The following is a 25,417-nucleotide window of genomic DNA, read 5'->3' on the forward strand; positions in this document are numbered from 1 at the left end:
GGCCATGGCTTTACCTGCTAAGAAAGAAGGTCACATTGATCCTTTTAGGTTAGTCAGAATGGCAGAAGCAGGGTCTTGTAGAAATCATGGACTCTAAGATGGGAAGGAGACACCAGAAAGAAGGGGGTTTCCGACTACCAACAAGCCAACTCTTCGACCTAGCCTAGGCAAGAGCTGTAACTAGGTCTACACTAAACCTTCAGCAGAGTTGGTTGGGCTATAATAAGGTCCCCAGCCGCTTGCTCTACATACTTGGTAGACACTTATAGTGCATATGCTTGTGTCCCTGTTGCCCCCAGAGGATCACCCCTGGGTGCTTTGCTCCTGGCTAGTGGAAGTAGGGAAGGATGGGCATTTCCCAAATTCCCTCTCTGCTACTAGGCTCCCAATTCCTACAGAGCCGGGGAACAGATTCTGCCCTTTGCAGGCACAGACCCATGTCCTCAGCCTCCATTTTACTTGCACTAAGCCATTCAGTTAGGAATGCCTACAAAAGGAGGTTGACAGTTTCTTGATCCCTACTGACTCCTCACCTCTGTCTTTGGGGAAGCTGCAAGAGATTCCATCCAGAGAAGCCCTTTCCCAGGCTGTCTCCCACCCCACTGCTCCAGGCCTGGGAGGCCCTTCCTCCTCCCTCATTCACCTCCACCTCTTCAAGGGCCTAGGTTCCTTGAGAGCTCAGCTCCAATGCCACCTCCCACATGCAGCCCTCCCTGATCCCCTCGGCATGCACCAGGACAGCATGTACCTAGTTAGTCTTGAATATTTTTGTAGCTATTTCCTCATGCACACATTGTCTCTCCCCCCCCTCCCCGCCATGCATGCCGATGGGGGGAATGCAGCACTTCCTTCCCATCTCTGCATCCAGAAGGCCTGGCGCAGTGCCTGGTGGCAGCGTTGAGTGAATGCTCTAGGATCAAGGGATCGACTGAGTGACAACTGCCTGCCCCAGTTGTCCTGGGGAAGTTGTCCTACCACAGATCCTGGGCACCTGAGCAGTCAAAGGTCAGGTAAGCTGGTAAGCAGCTTTTCATCACTTCTAAACCGGAAGAGAGACAGTGCCTAAACCTTCCAACTGGCCCTCCCGCTGCCCCAAGCAGGCGCTGCAGAGGCATTCTCTGTTCTTGTCCCTGCCTTTGCCCAGCATCACCCGCCTGTGCCAACCACAAAGGCCCCGAGTCTGCCAAGGGGTTCCTTCCTGGGACGGTGTGGCACGTGACAGAGCCTTTACTGGTTTCTCCACGCAGCTGAGCTGTCTGAGGAAAGCTCCTACTTGTCCATCTGGGGAGAAAAGCACTTTGCAGGGGAGGGGACACTCTGAGGAGGGCTCGGTGGTCATGCCAGACCCCTCACCCTCTTCTGACGCAGAGACGAGCTTTGGAGTTACTGTATATTTTCCACAATTTATTCCCAGACCATCATTCTCTACAGAAACAACAGAAATCTTTCACAGAAGAAACCATACAAAAATACACCTAACATCATGTGCCTATAAGAACGGTGGCCCAGGAAGGCCCGCACGGGCCAGGTCCACCTTGTCTGGGGGAGGAAAGGGAAGGTTCGGGGAGAGTAGTCAAAGGAGGAAGACCCCTTTCCAGGACCGGCTGAGGACAGGGGTCCCCACGAAAGCACGAGGCAAGGATGCCAGGCCCCAGAGGGGCGAGGGCCAAAGTCCGGAGGAAAAAGCAGCATTCAGAGAAGAGGCCTAGGGGCCCCCTGCCGGGAGGTGCGCCTCAATCCACCTCTTCAATAGTGGGTCCCGGGGTGGGGTTGGCCTGCCGGGCCTGGGCCCCGCAGCTGCTCCCCGGGGCCGGCGCTCCGGGTGCCTGGTAGAGCTGGGCGATGATGGGGTGGCAGAGGCGCTCCAGCTCCCGCTTCTGGTGTTCGTACTCCTCCTTGTCGGCCAGCTGGTTGCCCTCCAACCAGGAGAGCACCTCCCGGCACTTCCGCAGCACCTCGCCCCTATCCTCTTCCTTGATCTTGTCGCGGAGGCCGCCCTCTTGCACCGTGCTCCGGACGTGGAAGACGTAGGCCTCCAGGGAGTTCTTCGCAGCCACCTTCTCGCGCTGAGCCTCGTCCTCGGCCTTGTACTCCTCGGCCTCCTGCACCAGCCTCTCCACCTCCTCCTTGCTGAGCCGGCCCTTGTCGTTGGTGATGGTGATCCTGTTGGCCTTGCCCGTGCTCTTGTCCGTGGCCGAGACGTTCAAGATGCCGTTGGCGTCGATGTCGAAGGTGACCTCGACCTGGGGGACGCCGCGCGGCGCGGGGGGGATGCCGGACAGCTCGAAGCGTCCCAGCAGGTTGTTGTCCCGGGTCATGGCCCGCTCCCCCTCGTACACCTGGACCAGGACGCCGGGCTGGTTGTCCGAGTAGGTGGTGAAGGTCTGCGTCTGCTTGGTGGGGATGGTGGAGTTTCGCTTGATCAGGGTGGTCATCACCCCGCCTGCCGTCTCCAGGCCCAGGGACAGGGGGGCCACGTCGAGCAGCAGCAGGTCCTGCACCTTCTCCGACTTGTCCCCCATCAACACGGCCGCCTGCACCGCCGCCCCGTAGGCCACGGCTTCGTCCGGGTTGATGCTCTTGTTCAGCTCCTTGCCGTTGAAGAAGTCCTGCAGCAGCTTCTGCACCTTGGGGATGCGGGTGGAGCCCCCCACCAGCACGACGTCGTGGATCTGGCCCTTGTCCATCTTGGCGTCCCGCAGGGCCTTCTCCACGGGCTCCAGAGTTCCCCGGAAGAGGTCGGAGCACAGCTCCTCAAAGCGGGCTCGGGTGATGGTCGTGTAGAAGTCCACCCCCTCGTACAGGGAGTCGATCTCCAGGTTGGCCTGGGTGCTGGAGGACAGCGTGCGCTTGGCCCGCTCACAAGCCGTCCTCAGCCTCCTCAGGGCCCGCTTGTTCTGACTCGGGTCCTTCCTGTGTTTGCGCCGGAACTCTTGCACGAAGTGGTTCACCAGCCGGTTGTCAAAGTCCTCCCCGCCCAGGTGGGTGTCCCCGGCCGTGGCCTTCACCTCAAAGACGCCGTCGTCGATGGTGAGAACGGACACGTCGAAGGTGCCGCCCCCCAGGTCAAAGATGAGCACGTTGCGCTCACCCCGGCCCGAGCGGTCCAGCCCATAGGCGATGGCCGCCGCCGTGGGCTCGTTGATGATCCTCAGCACGTTGAGCCCCGCGATGGCCCCCGCGTCCTTGGTGGCCTGGCGCTGCGAGTCGTTGAAGTAGGCGGGCACCGTGATGACCGCGTTGCTCACCGGGTGCCCCAGGTAGGCCTCCGCGGTCTCCTTCATCTTGCTCAGCACCATGGAGGAGATCTCCTCCGGGTAGAAGGCCTTGCTCTCGCCTTTGTAGGACACCCGCACCTTGGGCTTCCCGCCCTCGCTCACCACCTGGAAGGGCCAGTGTTTCATGTCCGACTGCACCACCTCGTCCGAAAACTTGCGCCCGATCAGCCGCTTCGCGTCAAAGACCGTGTTCTGCGGGTTCATGGCCACCTGGTTTTGGGCCGCATCGCCGACCAGCCGCTCGCTCTCCGTGAAGGCCACGTAGCTCGGGGTCGTGCGGTTGCCCTGGTCGTTGGCGATGATCTCCACCCGGCCGTGCTGGAACACGCCCACGCAGGAGTAGGTCGTGCCCAGGTCGATGCCGATCGCCGTTCCCTGGGGGGTGCCCATGGCTCGGGGACACCTGTCCTCCTCCTCCTCCTTTTCTCCGCTGGGTTGGATGCCCGGCGCATCCAACCCAGCGGAGAAAAGTCAGCGAGAGCAGCGGGATCCAAGACCGAGCCGAAGAGCCGCCTGAGACCCAGGACCCAGCGGCAGCGGCAGCCTCCGTCCGGGAGCAGAGGCACCGAGCACCAGGAGGACCAGAGTCGGGGGAACCCTCCCGCCCCGTCTTGAGCCCAGCGCCCCGGACCGACCGCTGGAGCCTGCCTTCTCGGTGTGCGGCGGCGGTGCCAGGAGCCGCGCAGAGCCCCGCAGAGCCCCGCAGAGGCGGCTTGTCCCCGTCCAGCGCCTGAGGGAGGGAGGAAGGAGGAGGAGGAGGAGGAGGACAGGTGTCCCCGAGCCATGGGCACCCCCCAGGGAACGGCGATCGGCATCGACCTGGGCACGACCTACTCCTGCGTGGGCGTGTTCCAGCACGGCCGGGTGGAGATCATCGCCAACGACCAGGGCAACCGCACGACCCCGAGCTACGTGGCCTTCACGGAGAGCGAGCGGCTGGTCGGCGATGCGGCCCAAAACCAGGTGGCCATGAACCCGCAGAACACGGTCTTTGACGCGAAGCGGCTGATCGGGCGCAAGTTTTCGGACGAGGTGGTGCAGTCGGACATGAAACACTGGCCCTTCCAGGTGGTGAGCGAGGGCGGGAAGCCCAAGGTGCGGGTGTCCTACAAAGGCGAGAGCAAGGCCTTCTACCCGGAGGAGATCTCCTCCATGGTGCTGAGCAAGATGAAGGAGACCGCGGAGGCCTACCTGGGGCACCCGGTGAGCAACGCGGTCATCACGGTGCCCGCCTACTTCAACGACTCGCAGCGCCAGGCCACCAAGGACGCGGGGGCCATCGCGGGGCTCAACGTGCTGAGGATCATCAACGAGCCCACGGCGGCGGCCATCGCCTATGGGCTGGACCGCTCGGGCCGGGGTGAGCGCAACGTGCTCATCTTTGACCTGGGGGGCGGCACCTTCGACGTGTCCGTTCTCACCATCGACGACGGCGTCTTTGAGGTGAAGGCCACGGCCGGGGACACCCACCTGGGCGGGGAGGACTTTGACAACCGGCTGGTGAACCACTTCGTGCAAGAGTTCCGGCGCAAACACAGGAAGGACCCGAGTCAGAACAAGCGGGCCCTGAGGAGGCTGAGGACGGCTTGTGAGCGGGCCAAGCGCACGCTGTCCTCCAGCACCCAGGCCAACCTGGAGATCGACTCCCTGTACGAGGGGGTGGACTTCTACACGACCATCACCCGAGCCCGCTTTGAGGAGCTGTGCTCCGACCTCTTCCGGGGAACTCTGGAGCCCGTGGAGAAGGCCCTGCGGGACGCCAAGATGGACAAGGGCCAGATCCACGACGTCGTGCTGGTGGGGGGCTCCACCCGCATCCCCAAGGTGCAGAAGCTGCTGCAGGACTTCTTCAACGGCAAGGAGCTGAACAAGAGCATCAACCCGGACGAAGCCGTGGCCTACGGGGCGGCGGTGCAGGCGGCCGTGTTGATGGGGGACAAGTCGGAGAAGGTGCAGGACCTGCTGCTGCTCGACGTGGCCCCCCTGTCCCTGGGCCTGGAGACGGCAGGCGGGGTGATGACCACCCTGATCAAGCGAAACTCCACCATCCCCACCAAGCAGACGCAGACCTTCACCACCTACTCGGACAACCAGCCCGGCGTCCTGGTCCAGGTGTACGAGGGGGAGCGGGCCATGACCCGGGACAACAACCTGCTGGGACGCTTCGAGCTGTCCGGCATCCCCCCCGCGCCGCGCGGCGTCCCCCAGGTCGAGGTCACCTTCGACATCGACGCCAACGGCATCTTGAACGTCTCGGCCACGGACAAGAGCACGGGCAAGGCCAACAGGATCACCATCACCAACGACAAGGGCCGGCTCAGCAAGGAGGAGGTGGAGAGGCTGGTGCAGGAGGCCGAGGAGTACAAGGCCGAGGACGAGGCTCAGCGCGAGAAGGTGGCTGCGAAGAACTCCCTGGAGGCCTACGTCTTCCACGTCCGGAGCACGGTGCAAGAGGGCGGCCTCCGCGACAAGATCAAGGAAGAGGATAGGGGCGAGGTGCTGCGGAAGTGCCGGGAGGTGCTCTCCTGGTTGGAGGGCAACCAGCTGGCCGACAAGGAGGAGTACGAACACCAGAAGCGGGAGCTGGAGCGCCTCTGCCACCCCATCATCGCCCAGCTCTACCAGGCACCCGGAGCGCCGGCCCCGGGGAGCAGCTGCGGGGCCCAGGCCCGGCAGGCCAACCCCACCCCGGGACCCACTATTGAAGAGGTGGATTGAGGCGCACCTCCCGGCAGGGGGCCCCTAGGCCTCTTCTCTGAATGCTGCTTTTTCCTCCGGACTTTGGCCCTCGCCCCTCTGGGGCCTGGCATCCTTGCCTCGTGCTTTCGTGGGGACCCCTGTCCTCAGCCGGTCCTGGAAAGGGGTCTTCCTCCTTTGACTACTCTCCCCGAACCTTCCCTTTCCTCCCCCAGACAAGGTGGACCTGGCCCGTGCGGGCCTTCCTGGGCCACCGTTCTTATAGGCACATGATGTTAGGTGTATTTTTGTATGGTTTCTTCTGTGAAAGATTTCTGTTGTTTCTGTAGAGAATGATGGTCTGGGAATAAATTGTGGAAAATATACAGTAACTCCAAAGCTCGTCTCTGCGTCAGAAGAGGGTGAGGGGTCTGGCATGACCACCGAGCCCTCCTCAGAGTGTCCCCTCCCCTGCAAAGTGCTTTTCTCCCCAGATGGACAAGTAGGAGCTTTCCTCAGACAGCTCAGCTGCGTGGAGAAACCAGTAAAGGCTCTGTCACGTGCCACACCGTCCCAGGAAGGAACCCCTTGGCAGACTCGGGGCCTTTGTGGTTGGCACAGGCGGGTGATGCTGGGCAAAGGCAGGGACAAGAACAGAGAATGCCTCTGCAGCGCCTGCTTGGGGCAGCGGGAGGGCCAGTTGGAAGGTTTAGGCACTGTCTCTCTTCCGGTTTAGAAGTGATGAAAAGCTGCTTACCAGCTTACCTGACCTTTGACTGCTCAGGTGCCCAGGATCTGTGGTAGGACAACTTCCCCAGGACAACTGGGGCAGGCAGTTGTCACTCAGTCGATCCCTTGATCCTAGAGCATTCACTCAACGCTGCCACCAGGCACTGCGCCAGGCCTTCTGGATGCAGAGATGGGAAGGAAGTGCTGCATTCCCCCCATCGGCATGCATGGCGGGGAGGGGGGGGAGAGACAATGTGTGCATGAGGAAATAGCTACAAAAATATTCAAGACTAACTAGGTACATGCTGTCCTGGTGCATGCCGAGGGGATCAGGGAGGGCTGCATGTGGGAGGTGGCATTGGAGCTGAGCTCTCAAGGAACCTAGGCCCTTGAAGAGGTGGAGGTGAATGAGGGAGGAGGAAGGGCCTCCCAGGCCTGGAGCAGTGGGGTGGGAGACAGCCTGGGAAAGGGCTTCTCTGGATGGAATCTCTTGCAGCTTCCCCAAAGACAGAGGTGAGGAGTCAGTAGGGATCAAGAAACTGTCAACCTCCTTTTGTAGGCATTCCTAACTGAATGGCTTAGTGCAAGTAAAATGGAGGCTGAGGACATGGGTCTGTGCCTGCAAAGGGCAGAATCTGTTCCCCGGCTCTGTAGGAATTGGGAGCCTAGTAGCAGAGAGGGAATTTGGGAAATGCCCATCCTTCCCTACTTCCACTAGCCAGGAGCAAAGCACCCAGGGGTGATCCTCTGGGGGCAACAGGGACACAAGCATATGCACTATAAGTGTCTACCAAGTATGTAGAGCAAGCGGCTGGGGACCTTATTATAGCCCAACCAACTCTGCTGAAGGTTTAGTGTAGACCTAGTTACAGCTCTTGCCTAGGCTAGGTCGAAGAGTTGGCTTGTTGGTAGTCGGAAACCCCCTTCTTTCTGGTGTCTCCTTCCCATCTTAGAGTCCATGATTTCTACAAGACCCTGCTTCTGCCATTCTGACTAACCTAAAAGGATCAATGTGACCTTCTTTCTTAGCAGGTAAAGCCATGGCCTATTGGTCAGGCATTCTTTTTACCATTCTGGGGACTGGGGAATTGGATTTAGAAGAAGAGCTGAGAGCGAGACCTTAGCAACCCTGCCCTCCTTCTTTGCTGGCCTCTTTCTAAAGAAGAAAGATCAGAAATGTGTCCTGTCTTTTAATCCTATTATCGATACCTTTATAATACGTGAAGGAGCTTTCTCTAATAAAATTAGGAAGGGGGGGGCAGCTAGGTGGCGCTAGTGGATAAAGCACCAGCCCTGTATTCAGGAGGACCTGAGTTCAAGTTCATCCTCAGACACTTGACACTTACTAGCCCTCATTGCCCTACAAAAATACAAAAAGCAAATTAGAAAGCCAGCTGCCCATTTGCTGGGCAAAATAAGTTGATTTCTACTTCTTCTTCTTTTTTTTAACATTATCATACTTTTTTCCAGTATCTGCCCCCCTCCCCCTCACAGTGAGCCATCCCATATAACAAATAGTATTTTTCTCAATTCTATATTTTTTAATTTTAATCTTTAATTTTTATCTTAAAAGCATTTTGTTATTTTCCAGTTACATGTAAAAGTAGTTTTCAACATTTGTTTTCATAAAATTCTTAGTTCCACATTTTTCTCCCTCCCTCCCTTTCCACCCCCCTCCCCAAGACAGAAAGCATTCTGATATAGGTTATATATGTATATGTGTGTGTGTGTGTGTGTGTGTATATATATACATATATATATATACACACACACACACACACATATATGTACAGTCACATTAAACATAATTTTGCATTAGTCATATTGTGGAAGAAGAATAAGAACACAAGGGGGATAACCACAAAAAAGAAAAAAAACAGCCAAAAATAGAAACAGTGTGGTTCAATCTGCATTCAGAATCCACACTTCCTTTTTCTGTATGTGGGGGCCTTTTTCTATCATGAGTTCTTTGGAATTGTCTTGGATCATTGCACTGCTGAGAAGAGCCAAGTCTGTCACAGTTGATCATCACACAATGTTGCCATTACTGTGTACAATAACAAATAGTATTTTTTAATCATAAAAGTATTTTATTATTTTCTAGTTACATGTAGATATAGTTTTCAACATTTGTTTTTTATAAGATTTCTAGTTTCAAAATTTTCTCCCTCTGTCCCCTCCCTCTCCCCTTCCCAAGACAGCAAGAAATCTGATATAGGTTATATGTCCAATTACATCAAACATATTTCTGCATTAGTCATGCTGTGAAAGAAGAATCAGAGCAAAAAGGAAACACTTCAAAAAAGAAAAACAACAACAAAAACAATAGAAATAGTATGGTTCAACCTGCATCTAGATTCCGCAGGGTTTTTGGGGGGGGGCGGGGTTTCTGGATTTGGAGAGCATTTTCCATCAAGAGTCCTTTGGAACTATCTTGGACCATTGTATTGCTGAGAAGAGTCAAGTCTACCACAGTTGATCAACACACAATGTTGTTGATACTGTGTACAATGTTCTCCTGGTTCTGCTCATCTCAGCTACAATCAGTTCATGTAAGTCCTTCCAGGCTCATCGTTTCTTAACAGCACAATAGTATTCCATTACATTCATATACCACGACTTGTTCAGCCATTCCCCAACTGATGGGCAACCCCTCAATTTCCAATTCCTTGCCACCACAAAAAGAGCAGCTATAAATATTTTTGTACATGTGGGTCCTTTTCCCTTTTTTATGATCTCTTTGGGAAAAAGACCTAATAGTGGTATTGCTGGGTTAAAGGGTATGCACAGCTTTGTAGCCCTTTGGGCATAGTTCCTATTTGCTCTCTAGAAATGGTTGGATCAGTTCACAGCTTCACCAACAATGCACTAGTGTTCCAATTTTTCCACACCTTCTTCAACAAAAAATAGTATTTTTTTTTAGTGAGGCAATTGGGGTTAAGTGCCTTGCCCAGGGTCACACAGCTAGTGTGTTAAGTGTCTGAGTCCAGATTTGAACTCAGGTACTCCTGAATCCAGGGCCGGTGCTCTATCCACTGCGCCATCTAGCTGCCCCAACAAATAGTATTTTTAAAGACAAAAAAATACAACCAAAGCAATGCTTGAAACATTTTTATCATTTCTTTTCTTTTTTTTAGTGAGGCAATTGGGGTCAAGTGACTTGTCCAGGGTCATACAACTAGTAAGTGTTAAGTGTCTGAGGCCAGATCTGAACTCAGGTACTCCTGACTCCAGGGCCAGCGCTCCATCCACTGTGCCACCTAGCTGCCCCATATTTTTATCATTTCTATAAACAATGGCAGACCTCATATTAATTGTGGAAAATATCAGCAGCTCCCAAGTTTATCTCCACAGTCAATCAACTATATAAAAGAAAAGGGCGGCCATCACAGGGCCCTCACCAGCACCATGTTTGGGCAGAGCTTGCGCAGGTTCTCTACCTCCTTGGTTCCCAGAAGCCACTATGAGGAGGGCCTAGGGAAGATAACTCTTCCATGAGATTGGAGAGGACACAGTATACAGCTGTTTTCTTGACTTGTTCTCAAACCCCAAACTAAAACTCAGACTTAATGATAGTGTTCTAGAACCTGCCCTTTTCAATAGAAAACAAATGGCGGTTGCTGGTAATGGTAACTGTGTACTTTGGATCTGGATTTGCTGCACCTTTCTATATATTAAGACATCAAATACTTAAGAAATAAGATTCTCCTACACAGAAATCAAATTTAAAGAACAAGAACCACCTGTAAAAGCAGTTCAGAAGAATGGAGTAAACAAGCTATTTACCATAATAGATGTCTTTATAAATAAACCTATTAAATGGGAAAAAAAAGAAAAAGAAAGAAAAGCTAGGGCTCTGGAGTGATTAACCGTTTGGTTAGTGTTGTGGGGAGTGAGATTGGGGCATGAGAGAATATTCCAGGGTTATATGCCAGAAGCTATCAAGAAGACAACATTGAGGGCAGCTATGTGGCACAGTGGATAAAGCACCGGCCCTGGACTTAGGAGTACCTGAGTTCAAATCTGGCCTCAGACACTTGACACTTACTAGCTGTGTGACCCTGGGCAAGTCACTTAACCCCCATTGCCCCACACACACAAAAAAAAGGACAACATTGTTTGTCCTGAATTTCTGGCCCATGTGAGGGATGTGTTTGTCTGTTATTGTGTGCCAAGGTTATCTTTTCAATATCTGTCACTGGTGCTGAACTCTAGCTATATTCTCAAAGCTCTCTTCTGGACTCTCTTGTTGAGAGAATGTATTGCTTGGTGGGCTACCTTCCTCAGCCCTTTCATTTTTGTCTCTTGGGTTTGCTGCAAGAGCCTGGGAAGCTATAGAGGTGAATGGTTTGGGGAGATCCAGAGGATATGATGCTGACTGTGTGCACCTCCCAGAAACATCCCCCGATTCCTTTACTATGTGCTGAAAGAGGATAATAGCATTGGATATCACTGGCATCACTTCTCAACCTTTTAAAGCTCATCATGCTCAGCTGCCTTGCTCCAATAGCCTAATGATCATCCTCACAGGACTCAGAGGGTAGTTGAAGGAAGTTCCATTTCCTCCAATGTACTACTACCTCTGTTAATAGCCCAAGGTAATTTGATTTACAATAGGAATCAGGAAGATGATTATTCCTACCTAGGAGAGAATAAGTGCCATTTCACCCATTATTCCCCAAAGTTGGATACCTTCTATTGTTTATGGTTGAATAATCAGCACTGCCTGTTGGTAGCACTTCTGCAGGAGGACAATCTAGTAATAAGGTCCCAAATATAACAAGTAGGCTTTTTATTAAATAGGACTCTATGTGTGCCCTGGTCTAGCAGCCAACCAAATGTTTCTTTGCAGAAAGGGACCATGGAAATTGGGCACACAGAGGTTGGTAGCAGCATCCCTCTAGGAGTTTCCACTATTTGTGCTTTGCAAATCTTAAAGAGATATTTAAATGTTAGTTATTATTAGACTGTATCTATATATAATAATATAGTTGTTATTACAATATATCTATCACTGAAGGAAATATGTTCTGCTTGACTATATATGTTTGTTATAAGAAATTAGTTTTTCTTTTCTCTTTTTAAAGTAGGAGCCTGCATTTTATTGGTTTTTTCTTTTTAATTAGATCGTGGATTAGACAGAGAAAAAATAATTTCTATTAATTTTTTTAAAAAGTGGTTGGGCTTAGGGGCAGCTAGGTGGCACAGTGGATAGAGCACTGGCCCTGGAGTCAGGAGGACCTGAGTTCAAATCCGGCCTCAGACCCTTAACACTTACTAGCTGTGTGACCCTGGGCAAGTCACTTAACCCCAATTGCCTCACTAAAAAAAAAAAAAAGTGGTTGGGCTTTCTAGAGAGCAATTTGTAACTATGCCCAAAAAGCTATAAAACTGTGAATACCATTTGATCCATCAACACCACTACTAGGTCAGTATGCCAAAGATATTTTTTTAAAAGGTGGGAGGAAGGACCTAGTTATACAAAAATATTAATAGCAGCTCTTTTTGTGATGGCAAAGAATTGGAAATTGAGAGGATGCCCATCAATTGGGAAATGGTTAAACAAGTTGTGGTATATAAATGTAATAGTATACTACTGTCAAAACTAGATGTGCCATGAGTAACTTGAGTTCAGTCAGGAGTGATGTACAATGCACTTTGTTTATTATAAAGGCAGGTATAAATGCATAGGGCCATCGGAGGTGTTGGGCAAGTGTGGAGAACCCAGAGGGCTCTCTCTCTGTCACCCCTCTGACTGAGTTCCCCCTCCCCAGACTCAGGCCTTAGTCATTGAAGCAGCAAGAGTTTCCTGGGAGAGTTTTGTGGTTAAAGCTTGAATTCCAGAGACAATGCCTGGCCAGTCTCCTAGGAGTTAATTGTACAAGCCTTGCCTTGTTAAGGCCTGGAACAAGTTCTGTCATGCTAAGGATGAAAGGTTGAAAAATATCCTTATTCGATAGAATTATTCATGCGGAGATCTTATTTGATTTCTTTGTGGTTTTTTGCTTTAAATACTGAGCTATCCTAATAAAGGGTGCACACAGTTATTCACGCACAAGGTGGTGCTGATGTGTCAATTATTTATCGTCTCCGATCCTCAACACCCCGTTGGCTGAACCCTGACCCCGACAGGCAAGACTGATGGGAATTATCTGCCAGGAGCTGTCCGTGCTTACAGGAGTACAGGACCATCCCATTAAGACTAGGGGATTATAAACAGAGTGAGGTGGGCTCCCCCATCCCACTAGCAAGTCAGCTTTAGTGACTAAGCTGGCTTGTCTGCTATGGCTAAGGCTTCCTGTCCAGTGGACAAAATCATGGTTTTAAAATATAATTTTTAGAAGGGTGTAGTTATGTGTAAGAGGAGGGATTGGAGCTTTAATGGGGATACTCACACAGTGTGAGCTTAGAAAGTGCCTTGGGACCCCTTATGCTGGGTATATTTATATGAAATTTATGCCCATGGGGGTGCACTTGATGGGTGTGACTATGAAACTTACCTGCTTCTTTATATTAAGAAAGGAGTTATTTTTCTAGGAGGGGGGCACATGCCTTCCAGTTACATTCACACATAATATTCGGATTTTAGGAATTTCATAGATTTCACACTATTATACTGCTATGAGAAATGACAAGCAGGCTGGTTTCAGGAAAAAAAAAACTAGAAAGATTTACATGAATTGATACAAAGTGAACAGAATCAGGAGAACATGGTACACAGTAGCAGCAATATTGTACCATGATCAATTCTGAATAACTCAGCAATATAGTGATCCAAGACAATTCAAAAGGACTCATGATGAAAATTACTATTCACATCTAGAAAAAGAACTGATGGAGTCTGAATGCAGACTGAAGCATACTATTTTTCACTTTATTTTTTCCTTTTGGTCTGTGTCTTCTTTCACAACATGACTAATATAGAAATATGTTTTGCATTATTGCACATGTATAACCTATATAAGATTGCTTATGATCTCAGGGAAAGGGGAAGGTAATGGAGGAAGAAAATTTGGAACTCAAAAAAAAATTTTAAATGAATGTTAAACTATATCAGATTGCTTGCCATCTTGGGAAGGGGGAATGGAAGGGAGGGAGGGAGAAAAATTTGGAACTCAAAATCTTTCAAAAAATGAATGTTGAAAATTATCTTTATATGTAATTGGACAAAACAAAATACTATTAAATTTTTAAGAAGCATAATGAAATTAATGTTAAAAGTTGTCTTTACATGTAACTGGGAAAAATTAAATATTTTTTTAAATGAAAGTAGTGGAGTGGTACAGAATGAAATGTATACACTTAGATTTGGTCACTGAATTATTAGTTTTGCTTAACTGTTTTATTTTGCTACAAGAATTTTTGTAGTCATAAAAGTATTTTGTTATTTTCCAGTTACATGTAATGGTAGTTTTCAACATTTGTTTTTATAAGATTTTTAGTTCCACATTTTTCTCCCTCCCTTCCTTTCCTTCCTCCCTCCCCAAGACAGAAGGCTATCTGATATGGGTTATATATGTACAATCCCATTAAACCTATTTCTGCATTAGTCATGTTGTGAAAGAAGAATTAGAACAAAATGGAAAAATCTCAAAAAAGAAAAAAAAGTGGAAACAGTATGGTTGAATCTGCATTCCAATTCTACAGTTCTTAGTTCTGGCTATGGAGAGCATTTTCCATCATGAGTCCTTTGGAATTGTCTTGGATCATTGTATTGCTGAGAAGAGCTAAGTCTATCACCTTTGATAATCACACAATATTGCTGTTACTGGCTACAAGAAATTTTTCATCAAGCAGGAGAAATCCATAAAGGTTTATAATGTAAAAACAAAACACATCAATAAAATTTAAAGTTTCTTTCTAAAATGTTAAAGCAAAGCAAACAAGTTCAGTTCTTCAAACGACATAGAATTCCTCTTTCCTCCAATCAGTTCTTTCAAAGAGCAATAATTTTCCTACAATCAGATCAATTCCTTAGCTTCAACCTCAGAGGTTGTCTATAGCCTGTGTTCAAAGCAATGTTCCTTCCCAGCCAACTCTTGAAATGAAACAGTTCTTACCCAGTTTAGTCCGAAACAGGGAAAGGAGAAATTTCACTCCCTCACCCTTTTGGACATCCTTCGAGGTTTGGATTCTGGTCACCAATTGTTCATCATACTCTCTTCTCCCTCATCTTCCCTGAACCTACTCCCAGTCCAGTTGTTCCTTCTTCCTCTCTATATGACTACTCCTTCCTCTCCTTTGCTTGATCAAATCCATAATCTACCTTTGAGTCCATAGGTGTCCTCCTGAGCCACGAATTCCTGATCACGCCTCTCTCCCATCTCCACACCCCTCCCATTCTCTCCACATTTTCATCAGCTCCCTGGGTTCAATTACTACTACAACTGCGTTGATCATTGAGATCTGTATATGGAGCCCAATCTCATTCTGAGTTCCTCATTCCATCTTGATTGCATCTCCAACCCAAAAGGTACAAAATGGATATCATTATCTTCCTTCCGTCAGATGTGGGGGAAATATTGTAATTTTGTAATTTTGCGAAGGGCAAAGCAGGTTGCCCTGCTTCCCGCCTTCCAACTCACAATCCATACTTCACCCTCCCCTCTCCCTCTCATATCACATCCACTCACTTTCCAAATTTTGACTTCCTCACCACCACAACTTCCTTCACACATGACTTCTCCCCCCCCCCTTCCTCTCCTCCCCTCTCTTCTTTTCCAAGGGCCACCAGCTTACTTGAGGTATTTATTACTCCTCCCCTATTAGAAGAGCTTCCCAATTAGTTTCTGGGCTCCCAGTTTCCCCTCTCCTCTCCAGTAAGTTCTCAATAGATCTTGCCAAAATATTATTCCGAGAACACAAGTGTCACTCTCCTGCTCAAGGACCTGGTGGTCACCAGCATCTTACACTTTATTTATTTTTTTTGGCGACGCAATTGGAGTTAAGTGACTTGCCCAGGGTCACACAGCTAGTAAGTGTTAAGTAAGTGTCTGAGGCCAGATTTGAACTCAGGTCCTCCTGACTCCAGAGCCGGTGTTCTATCCACTGTGCCACCTAGCTGCCCCCATCTTACATTTTATAACAATTATTTCAAAATGGATAGCCAACATTGCAAATGGAAGCCATGGACTGGGGTGGAGAGGATTCTGTCTCCTCTGGCTCTGAGACACTCCCCAAACGCTTCTGCAGAGGATGTGAAAAGAATGGGCGCTGGGGATCTGAGCTTCCTGCTCTGGGTAGGGTAGCCCGAGAGGACTCTTAGGCTATGGTCTTACAAGAAAAGGTGAGAGCCTGTGTTTCTCCATGAAAGATAAGGCTTGTACAAGCTAAAAAGGTAATAGAAAGGAGGAAACTCAGTCTAAAGACTGAAGAGTGTTCAAAGGCCCTGGAGGCCAGAAAGTAGTCAGCTGGGAGTCTGCGTGGGTGCTTGTTTGCGGCCTGTCTTTAGCTCTATGCTGCTGGGCCAATGCTGAAAGGAGACTGAAGATGACGAGGGAAAAAAACTCTGTCAGAAGTGGGATTCGAACCCACGCCTCCAGAAGAGACTGCGACCTTAACGCAGCGCCTTAGACCGCTCGGCCATCCTGACCACAACATTCAGATTTTCGCCCTGATCCCCCATCACCCTCACCTCAAACCAATTCTTTCCTCCACCTCTTAGAAAAGTACACCACTTTCTTCCTCTCACTGGGTCCACATTCCCCCAATCGTTCTAAGTTTCGAGTTACCTCCCCGGAGGCCAACGGACTCCCACCGACCTCTTCCTTCACAGGACTGGTCCCTTCAGTTCAGTCTTTCAGCCTCTGGGGAGGGCGGGGGTGGGGATCTGGGGGGAGGGAAAAGTATCTAAGAGGGAACCCATGCACAAAAGGTGGTCCTCCCACATACTATACTCTCCCCTGCCATCAGAATCCGTCAGTCTGTCTCTTGTCTTTTCGTCTGTCTGGATATCAGAGAGTATGGACATTTTAGCTATTGCTTCCGATAATTCTAAATACCTTTCCAGAATGATTAAACCAAGTCAGAACACCACCATCAATACGTTCATGAGCCCATCTTTCCACAACCCCTCCACCTTGGACTATTCCTGTTCTTTCCTCATCATTTCTATTTGGCTGGATGTGAGGTGAAACCAGTTGCCTGCTTTCGCACTTCTCTGATAACTAGTGACTTAGAGCATTCTTTTAGTGGATCATTAATTGGGTTTTCCATTCTATTTTTTTTTTGAGAACTATGTTTTAATGGAATTTGACCCCTGTCTCTAACCTTTCACGATCCAGTGCTGGCAAAGCCTTGGGACCCCAGAAATGGTTGGCAGTGTGGTGGGTGGACATCTGTCTTTGCCAGCTAATGAATGATAGAGTGGGGTCTCCGTCTTCCCTCAACCATAGCTGGGCAGAAACTCTTTGATAAAGAAAATTCTGGAAAAAATGTTTTTAAATAAATCAAAAAGAAAGAAAATGTTGTTATTAGGCATGACCAACAGTACACCCTCACATTACGGTCATTGATTTTAAAAGGCAAGGAGAAAATAAATATTCACAGCAGCACATTCGCTCCCTCTTAAGATTGCGAGCTTTTGAGAGCAGGGACTGTCTTTTGCCTTTCTTTGTATTGACAAATTTTTGTATTCCCATCACTTAGCACAGTTCCTGGAACATAGTATATATACAATAAATATTTACTGACTGACTGACTAGCAAAGAATCGGAGCAAAGGTGATATCTACCAATTGGGAAAGGTTAAACTAATTGTGTTTGGTGTTTTTATCGAATGGTTCCTGTACCCGAAGAAATAATAAATAGGAAATACAGAAAAGCATGGGAAGACTTGAGTGAACTGATGCGAAGCAAAGAACGCACGCTCAGGAAAACAATACACAGAGATCCAATTTACGTGAATGCAGGAAACTAGCACAACAAAACAAAGGTTATAAATTGTAAGGAATCACCTTGGCCTCAAAAACGAGCCATGAGAAGACAATCCCCGCAACCTTTATCGCAATTCCATTTTTACTTTGCGAAGTCTTTTTTTTTGTGTGGGGCAATGGGGGTTAAGTGACTTGCCTAGGGTCACACAGCTAGTAAGTGTTAAGTGTCTGAGGCCGGATTTGAACTCAGGTACTCCTGAATCCAGGGCCCGTGCTTTAACCACTGCGCCATCTAGCTGCCCCCTTACTTTGCGAAGTCTTGTAGGTGGGTGGGCGAGGGAGCTTTGTTTTTTCTGTCCTCCGGCCTCCGAAGTTTCCATAGGCAATAATAACAACAAAGAGGAGCTGAGCATTTTCCGGACTTATGTACTTACGTCACTGCACCACTAGAGGCAAATGACATAACTTTGTATGCCTCCCAGGTATAAAACAAAGAGGGGAAAAATAACAACCTCCTCGTCGGGGAATCGAACCCCGGTCTTCCGCGTGACAGGCGGAGATACTCACCACTATACTAACGAGGACCCAGATAGCAAAATATACCACATTTGTGCACACTACCTAATTAGCCTGGATACAGAGTGTTCCTTCCAAATTTTGCTTTGCTTTTCTACATCCCCTACATCTCCACCACTTCGGACATTCTTCTTTCGTTCCTGAATTCTCTGCTGAGGGATCTAGAGGAGAAACGCAATTCCGAATAAATCCCTACACCCCCCCTCCCCACCTCTACTTCCTTCTAGTCTTCACAGTCACCACCAGTCCTTGATTCTTCTGCCACCACTCACCGCTTCAGTCAACTCACTGCCCCACTCCAATCCCAGCCACCAGTCAATCAATAAATCAATCAAGAAAAAAACCAAAACAAAACACATTTATTAAGCGCCTGCTACGTCAGGCACTGCACTAAGTGCCGGGGATACACAAAAAATACAAAAGATAGTCCCTGTACACAATCTAATGGGGGAGACGATACACAAGTAGAGAATTAACTAACAGAAGGAAAGCATTGGAATTATGAGGGGTTGGGGAAAGCTTCCTGTAGAATATGGGATTTTAGTTGGGACTTAAAAGGAAGCTAGAGAGGTCGGTAGTCTGAGCGGAGGAAGGAAGCATTCCAGGCCTAGGGACAGACAGAGAAAACGTCCAGAGCCAAGAGGCAGAGTATCTTATTTGTAGAACAACCAGGAGGCCAGTGTCACTGGATCGAAGGGTACGTATAGGGAGAAAACTGGAAAGGTAGGAGGGCTTTGAATGCCAAACGAAGCATTTTGTATTTGCTCCTAGAGGCAATGGGAAGCCCTTGGAGTTTAGTTACTCTGTGTGTGTGTGTGCCTGTCTGTGTGACCTGATGAGACCTGCGTTTTAAAAAAATCACTTTAATGGAGTATGAATGGAGGATACATTGTAGGTACTTGAGACAGGCAGACCCACCAGCAGGTTATTGCAGTAATCCAGACATGAAGTGATGAAGGCCTTCACTAGAGCAGTGTCAGTGTCAGAGGAGAGAAGGGAATGTATTTAGGAGATGTTCTAAAGATGAAATCGACAAGCCTTAGCAGCAGATTGGATATGGGAGTCCAGAGACAGTGAGGAAGCCAGGATGACTCCTAGGTTATGAGCCTGAGGGACTGGGAGGACCGTATTGCCCTCTTTGAAACTAGGGAAGGTAGGAGTCAGGGGGGATTTAGAGGGAAAGAGAATGACTTATTTGAATTTAGGTCTACAGTACGTCCAGTTCAAGATGTCTGAAAGGCAGTGGGAGATGTGAGATTGTTGGTCAGCAGAGAGATTGTAGCAGGAAAGGTAGATAAAAGAATCATCAGCATAGAGATGGTAATTAAAGCCCTAGGAGCCTATGAGATCACCAGATGAAGTAGTATAAAGGGAGAAGAGAAGAGGACCCAGAACAGAATCTACTCCCTAAGCCAAATCATCCCCACTCTCTCCAACACCCTCATTTCCTGGCAAAGATTAGCTGTGGGATTTTAGTCAGCACACTGTGACTCACTAGCCTGAAGTTCCAGCCCTAGATCTATCTAGGATCCCAAGTTCCTATGACTGTTTGACCATAGACAAGTCATTTATGTTTTTCATTCTATCTCTTTCGAGATATCAAGTTGTATAGCAATTGCTAATCGGTCTTATTAGAAGGAACTTCTCAGAAGCATAAAAATTGGAACCCCAAACTATAAATAAAAATGTTTATTATTTTTAAAAAAAGAAGGAACTTCTCTCCAGTTGTCCCCTCTACTGATGAGCACACCGCATAGATCCTTCAATCAAGAGCAACAACATTGATCCATGGCCAAGAAGCCTAAAATTCTCTCCAAGAAGCATTTCTCAAATATCGACTACTACTACTTCTGTTGCTGCTGCTGCTACTCCACCCAAGGACACCGTGCTAGCTATTGGGAATACAAAGAGAAATCCAAGAACAGTCTCAATCTACAAGGAATTTCTTGGAGGGAGGTGGTGACAGTTTTGGGGGAAGTGGAAGCTTTTCAACCTGCAAACAGATAGACAGCTACAGGAGTATTTGAGGAAGTGAAGAGTAACAATTAGGGAAATTAGGGGCGGCTAGGCGGCGCAGTGGATAAAGCACCGGCCCTGGATTCAGGAGTACCTGAGTTCAAATCCGGCCTCAGACACTTACTAGCTGTGTGACCTTGGGCAAGTCACTTAACCCCCATTGCCCCGCAAAAAAAAAAAAACCAATTAGGGAAATTAGTCATTAAAAGCCCCCCCTAAGGGGCAGCTAGGTGGTGCATGGATAAAGCACCGGCCCTGGATTCAGGAGTACCTGAGTTCAAATTCGGCCTCAGACATTTGATGCTAGTTGTGCGACCCTGGGCAAGTTACTTAACCCTCCATTGCCCCGCAAAGAAACAAACAAAAAAAAGTTTGCCCGAGCGGTCCACTTGTTTTCCGGGCTGCCTGGCCATCAGAGCGAAGTGCAGAACCAGAGCGCGCCGAGGGCCGGGCCAACACCGCGGACAGTGACCCGCTGCACACAGACCTGCCTGAGGCACAGGCCAGAGCAGTCCCCTCCCTCGCCTGCGTATCTTTTTTCCTTCCGCTCCTTTGGGATGGCCTAGAAGGTGCTATTAACCGGTCCTATGGTCTCCGAAGACCCCGGAAGCAAGAGCTAAACAACTTCAGGGCAGCTCTCCCTTTCCGTTCCTAGGCTGCTGAGGCGGCCGGGTCCCAGGGATCAGCTGGAGTGAAGGAACTCTGCATTGCTTCCCAGGTGTTAAGCAAGGAGAAAAACTAACCACAAGTAAAGTTTTAAAAGAGATGAAAGCTACGCTGCCCGCTGGGGAATCTGACCCAGGGTTGCTTTGTGACAGACGAAGATATCACATTACTTTTTTTTTTTTTTTGGTGAGGCAATTGGGGTTAAGTGACTTGCCCAGGGTCACACAGCTAGTAAGTATCAAGCGTCTGGTGCTTTATCCACTGCGCCACCTAGATGCCCCTCGGGTGGATAGAGCTGTGGATAGAGCACCGGCCCTGGATTCAGGAGGACCTGAGTTCAAATCCGGCCTCAGACGCTTGATACTTACTAGCTGTGTGACCCTGGGCAAGTCACTTAACCCCAATTGCCTCACACGCTCACACACACACAAAAGGACTCGGGACCCATTTATTCCTTACCTGTTGCACAATTCGTATATACACACCTAACCTAGGCAGAAAAGTGTCCTCTCCAAGTCCTGGCCTGTCTTTCTCTAGGCTTTACCTCTGTCCCTTTGGACCTTCTTTCTCCGTTCCACTTGATTGCGGGCAGGCAGTAAACAAAAAAGGGTTTTATTCAACTCCAACTGGAAGAAGGCAATTCAGAGAGAGTTTCAAATCAACTGAGTTCAGCTATTCAGCTTCAGGACAATAGGCCTTCTTAAGCCACATAGCTTCTCAGCAAACCGGGAAGTTACACAGAGACCTGGAGCCTTGAGACTCCTAAATTAATTCAAAAGTGAATGAATGCATGCATGAATTATGATAGATAAATCGATTCAATCCTCCATTTCTCTTTAGGCAATTGAGGTTAAGTGACTTGCCCAGGGTCACACAGCTAGTAAGTATCAAGTGTGAAGTGTTAAGTGTCTGAAGCCAGATTTGAACTCAGGTCCTCCTGACCCTAAGGCCAGTCCTCTATCCACTGTGCCACCTAGCTACCCCTACTCCATTTCTTTTTTTTTCCCCAAAACTGTATTTTCCCCCCAATTACATGTAAAGATAGTTTTCAACATTCACTTTTGTAAGATTTTGAGTTCCAAATTTTTCTTCTCCCCTCCTTCCCTTCCCCCCTCCCAAAGCCAGCAAGCAATCTGATATAGGTTATACATTACAATCATGTATTGCTGAGAAGAGCTAAGTCTATCACACTTGATCATCACACAATGTTGTCCGTACTGTGTACAATGTTTTCTTGGTTCTGCTCAATTCACTCAGCATCATTTCACATAAGTCTTTACAGGTTTTTCTGAAATCCACCTGCTTATCATTTCTTGCAGCACAATAATAGTCCATTACATTAATATTACATTAATATACCACAACTTGTTTAGCCATTCCCCAATTGATGGGCATCCCCTCAACTTCCAATTCTTTGTCACCACAAAAAGAGCAACTATAAATATAAATATAAATATGCACAGTTTTATAGCCTTTTGGATATGGTTCCAAATTGCTCTCCAGAATGGTTGGATCAGTCCACCAACAGTGCATTAGTATTCCATTTTTTTTTACATTTCCAACATTTATAATTTTCCTTTTTTTGGTCATATTCGCCAGTTGGATTGGTGTGAGGTGGTACTTCAGAATAGTTTTAATTTGCATTTCTTTAATCAGCAGTGATTGAGAACATTTTTTCATATAGCCACAGCTTTAATTTCTTCATCTGGAAACTGCCTGTTCATATCCTTTGACCATTTCTCAATTGGGGATGGCTTGTATTCTTATATATTTGATTCAGTTCTCAATTTATTTTAGATATGAGGCCTTTATCAGAAACACTGGCTATAAAAATTGTTCCCCAGCTTTCTGCTTTCCTTCTAATGTTGTTTGCATTGGTTTTGTTTGTGCAAAACCTTTTAAATTTAATGCAATCAAAACGATCCATTTTGCATTTCATAATGTTCTCTATCTCTTCTTTGGTCTTAAAATCTTCCCCTCTCCATAGATCTGACAAACAAACTATTCCTTCCTTTTCTAATTTACCTATGGTATCACCCTTTATCCTCCATTTTTTTTTATCCTGAGCTCCCCCTCCTACACTTCAGTGGCCAATACTTAGGGTGTAGACAGCTCTTGGGACTAGGAGAAAGATGGTATGGTTGCTTAGGCCTGTCTTCTCAAAAGCCAGTGTTGATGGCTGGGGTGGACAAATCCCAGTAAGTAGACCTCCTGGTCAGCCTGCATTTGGTAGACCAGAGCAGCTCCAGAAAGGTCTGGGTGCCCATTTGATTTTCTTCACTTTTGATACGATGGTATGAAGCTCTGATGTTGTTGTTTGTCCTTCAGTCTGGAAGAGAACCATGACATAGGGGTGACGTCATGACTTCCACTGTATTGGATTTAAGTGAGGGAGGGCTACGGAAGGTCACCGGCCTCACTCTCTCTTCCAGAGCCATCTGGGTGCGGTGGCAAGGTATACATCAGGACGACTGGAGATGGCACCGAATGTTTAAGGCAATTGGGGTTGTGTCTGAGATTTGTACTCAGGTCCTCCCAATTTCAAGGCCAATGCTTTATCCACTTCGCCACCTAGCTGCTCACGAAACTCTGATAACATCCTTCGTGACAGACAGACCTGGCCTCCCTATCTCCACAAATCATAGTGTTTATTAAGGGCTCGGTACCTTGGCTAGGGCTGTGCCGTGCCGCCCAAAGCATCCCTCCTGCAAACCTCTGCCTCTCCGAAATCTCCCCATGTAGCCCAGGTCTCCTTTCTTACAGTCATCATCCGGGACCAGAAAGTGTTCCCCTCCAGTTCTACTCAAACTGGCTCTCCTGTCCCCTTCTAACGGCCCCAGTCATTCCTTGGTGCTTGGAATAGGACAGGCTGTTTCTGAACTGACTCGGAGAGCTCCTGATATTGGAATGGGCTGACTTCACAATGAAGGGTCTCCTCTGGCCTGCCCTAGAACAATGTCTGCTACTCAGAGAGTTGGAGGCCAGGTGTGGCGATGGGCATCCACAGGTCCAATCGACCAGACTGCCAGACAGAGGGACGCTGTCGGCAGGAGAGGTGTGTGGAAGCGGAAGTGCCGGTTTTTGAGGCGTGCGTTCCCGCTGGGTTGCTTTCACCTGGAGGCTGCGGGAATATAGGGAAGGGACTGGTCTTGTGGCTGAAGAAGTCGGTCGGGAGGGCGTCTGCCGCTGGTGAGGCAACTTGAACTTAGGAGAACAGTGAGGGGAATGTGGACCCTGTTAGGGGAAGCAGCTGCTCCAGTCTTTAGGGGGAAGAGTGGACTAGAGGCGATGGTGTTGTGGTTGAGGGCGTGGCACTACGTGTGGTAGTCAGGATGGCCGAGCGGTCTAAGGCGCTGCGTTAAGGTCGCAGTCTCCCCTGGAGGCGTGGGTTCGAATCCCACTTCTGACAGATTTCTTTTTCCCTCTTCGCCTAGTTCAACCTGATCAGAGTGATTATCACGTGAAGTAGGGGAAGCCAAAGTACAGTAATATTCCTGACCACTTTAGCCTGGGAATCAGGGGACCCATCCCCTTCTAGGTCCTAGTTCTTCTTCCACCGTGAACACTCTCCAGGCCCTTTCATGATAGCCTCTCACTTTGGCCTTTCGGCCTGGGCAAACTTTGCCTTCTAATCCCAGCTCAGAGCCTTTTAGAGCTACACCTCTACCAAGGACAGCAACCATCTTCTTTGGCGCCCCTTATTCCCACAACCCCAAACTCACTCCTTAAATTTCTCAATTTAAGCCCTCAGGAGAAGTACTCGGCAAAGTGACTAGTGCTGGTGCTATGCTACCATACTTTTCCTTTTCTTTACCTTTCTCCTCTCCAACTCCTCCCCGACATTATACAGACCTTTCCTTTAAATCTTCTGGTGTTTCACTTTCTGTGTGAGTGTGTGTGTGTCCTCCCGGTTTTTGGAGCTAAGAGTATTCCGTAAAGTGAATGAAAGAGTCTTTGGCTTCCTTTTTTGGTCCTTGTCACGTCTAATGCTTCTGTTGAATTCACTGTGTTCGTATAACTCTTCCCTTCTTTTTCTGGATTCCTCCTACTGGTCATTTGATCCGGGGGCCATTAGGAATCCTTCCTTAGACCACCATCCGAGGCTCTGCCCAATGGATGGTCATGAAACGCACTGTCTTTGTTTTCACGTCACGTCAACCCGCCGTTTGTAGGCTGGTGTGGGTGAATATCATTTCAGTTGGCTGGTGGAGTGGGGAACTGTCAATTGTGGGAATGGCCAGCGAATGGAAGTAAGTAAAAGTATTCCCTGACCGGGAATCGAACCCGGGCCGCGGCGGTGAAAGCGCCGAATCCTAGCCACTAGACCACCAGGGATCACGAATAACGAAGTCTTCGCCTTGTCACTAGTTGCTAAATTGGTGCGAAAGGTTGCATTATACCGATAGTCTTTGACTTTTTCTACACCCCCTTTCCCCAAACTTCACAATTCAAACAAATTCTATCTCCTTAGATCAGTCTCGCCTGCAATCCTCACCCTACAGGCCAAGTCATGTATTCACCTCGCCCCTAGCTCAGCGTCCCCTCTACTGCCTACACATGCTCAGTCACCACTCTCTTCAATTCACTCTCAACTCTCCCACAC

At 48.5% G+C, this 25,417-nt stretch overlaps 3 protein-coding genes and 4 non-coding genes across 7 annotated transcripts; 3 read left to right on the forward strand and 4 right to left on the reverse strand.

Moving 5' to 3' along the window:
- Positions 1-1,383: 1,383 nt before the first annotated feature.
- On the reverse strand, positions 1,384-3,690 carry LOC122754256 (heat shock 70 kDa protein 6). The gene has a single exon (XM_044002513.1). It carries the CDS (start codon positions 3,666-3,668, stop codon positions 1,734-1,736), a length of 1,935 nt encoding a protein of 644 aa, XP_043858448.1. The 5' UTR covers positions 3,669-3,690; the 3' UTR covers positions 1,384-1,733.
- Positions 3,691-3,725: 35 nt separating this feature from the next.
- LOC122754014 (heat shock 70 kDa protein 6) lies at positions 3,726-6,346 on the forward strand. Its single transcript, XM_044001964.1, has one exon. It carries the CDS (start codon positions 4,062-4,064, stop codon positions 5,994-5,996), a length of 1,935 nt encoding a protein of 644 aa, XP_043857899.1. The 5' UTR covers positions 3,726-4,061; the 3' UTR covers positions 5,997-6,346.
- A 3,745-nt stretch (positions 6,347-10,091) lies between these two features.
- Positions 10,092-10,409, forward strand: LOC122726622 (cytochrome c oxidase subunit 7C, mitochondrial-like). The gene is made up of 2 exons (XM_043964461.1): positions 10,092-10,164; positions 10,266-10,409. Exons 1-2 carry the CDS (start codon positions 10,092-10,094, stop codon positions 10,382-10,384), a joined length of 192 nt encoding a protein of 63 aa, XP_043820396.1. The 3' UTR covers positions 10,385-10,409.
- Positions 10,410-16,192: 5,783 nt separating this feature from the next.
- Positions 16,193-16,275, reverse strand: TRNAL-AAG. Its single transcript has one exon. It is a non-coding gene; the product is annotated as a tRNA-Leu (tRNA).
- Positions 16,276-18,068: 1,793 nt separating this feature from the next.
- TRNAD-GUC lies at positions 18,069-18,140 on the reverse strand. Its single transcript has one exon. It is a non-coding gene; the product is annotated as a tRNA-Asp (tRNA).
- Positions 18,141-24,140: 6,000 nt separating this feature from the next.
- Positions 24,141-24,223, forward strand: TRNAL-AAG. Its single transcript has one exon. It is a non-coding gene; the product is annotated as a tRNA-Leu (tRNA).
- Positions 24,224-25,077: 854 nt separating this feature from the next.
- Positions 25,078-25,149, reverse strand: TRNAE-UUC. The gene has a single exon. It is a non-coding gene; the product is annotated as a tRNA-Glu (tRNA).
- Positions 25,150-25,417: the final 268 nt, after the last annotated feature.

This window comes from Dromiciops gliroides, chromosome 4, assembly GCF_019393635.1.
Source record: "Dromiciops gliroides isolate mDroGli1 chromosome 4, mDroGli1.pri, whole genome shotgun sequence".
Lineage (NCBI taxonomy): Eukaryota > Metazoa > Chordata > Mammalia > Microbiotheria > Microbiotheriidae > Dromiciops > Dromiciops gliroides.

Bases quoted from the DNA above. Each gene is read 5' to 3' on its own strand.
- LOC122754014 (XM_044001964.1), top strand. From the start codon at position 4,062: ATGGGCACCCCCCAGGGAACGGCGATCGGCATCGACCTGGGCACGACC.
- LOC122754256 (XM_044002513.1), bottom strand. From the start codon at position 3,668: ATGGGCACCCCCCAGGGAACGGCGATCGGCATCGACCTGGGCACGACC.
- LOC122726622 (XM_043964461.1), top strand. From the start codon at position 10,092: ATGTTTGGGCAGAGCTTGCGCAGGTTCTCTACCTCCTTGGTTCCCAGA. The intron at 10,165-10,265 runs AGATAACTCTTC...TGATAGTGTTCT, and splicing joins CTATGAGGAGGGCCTAGGGA to AGAACCTGCCCTTTTCAATA.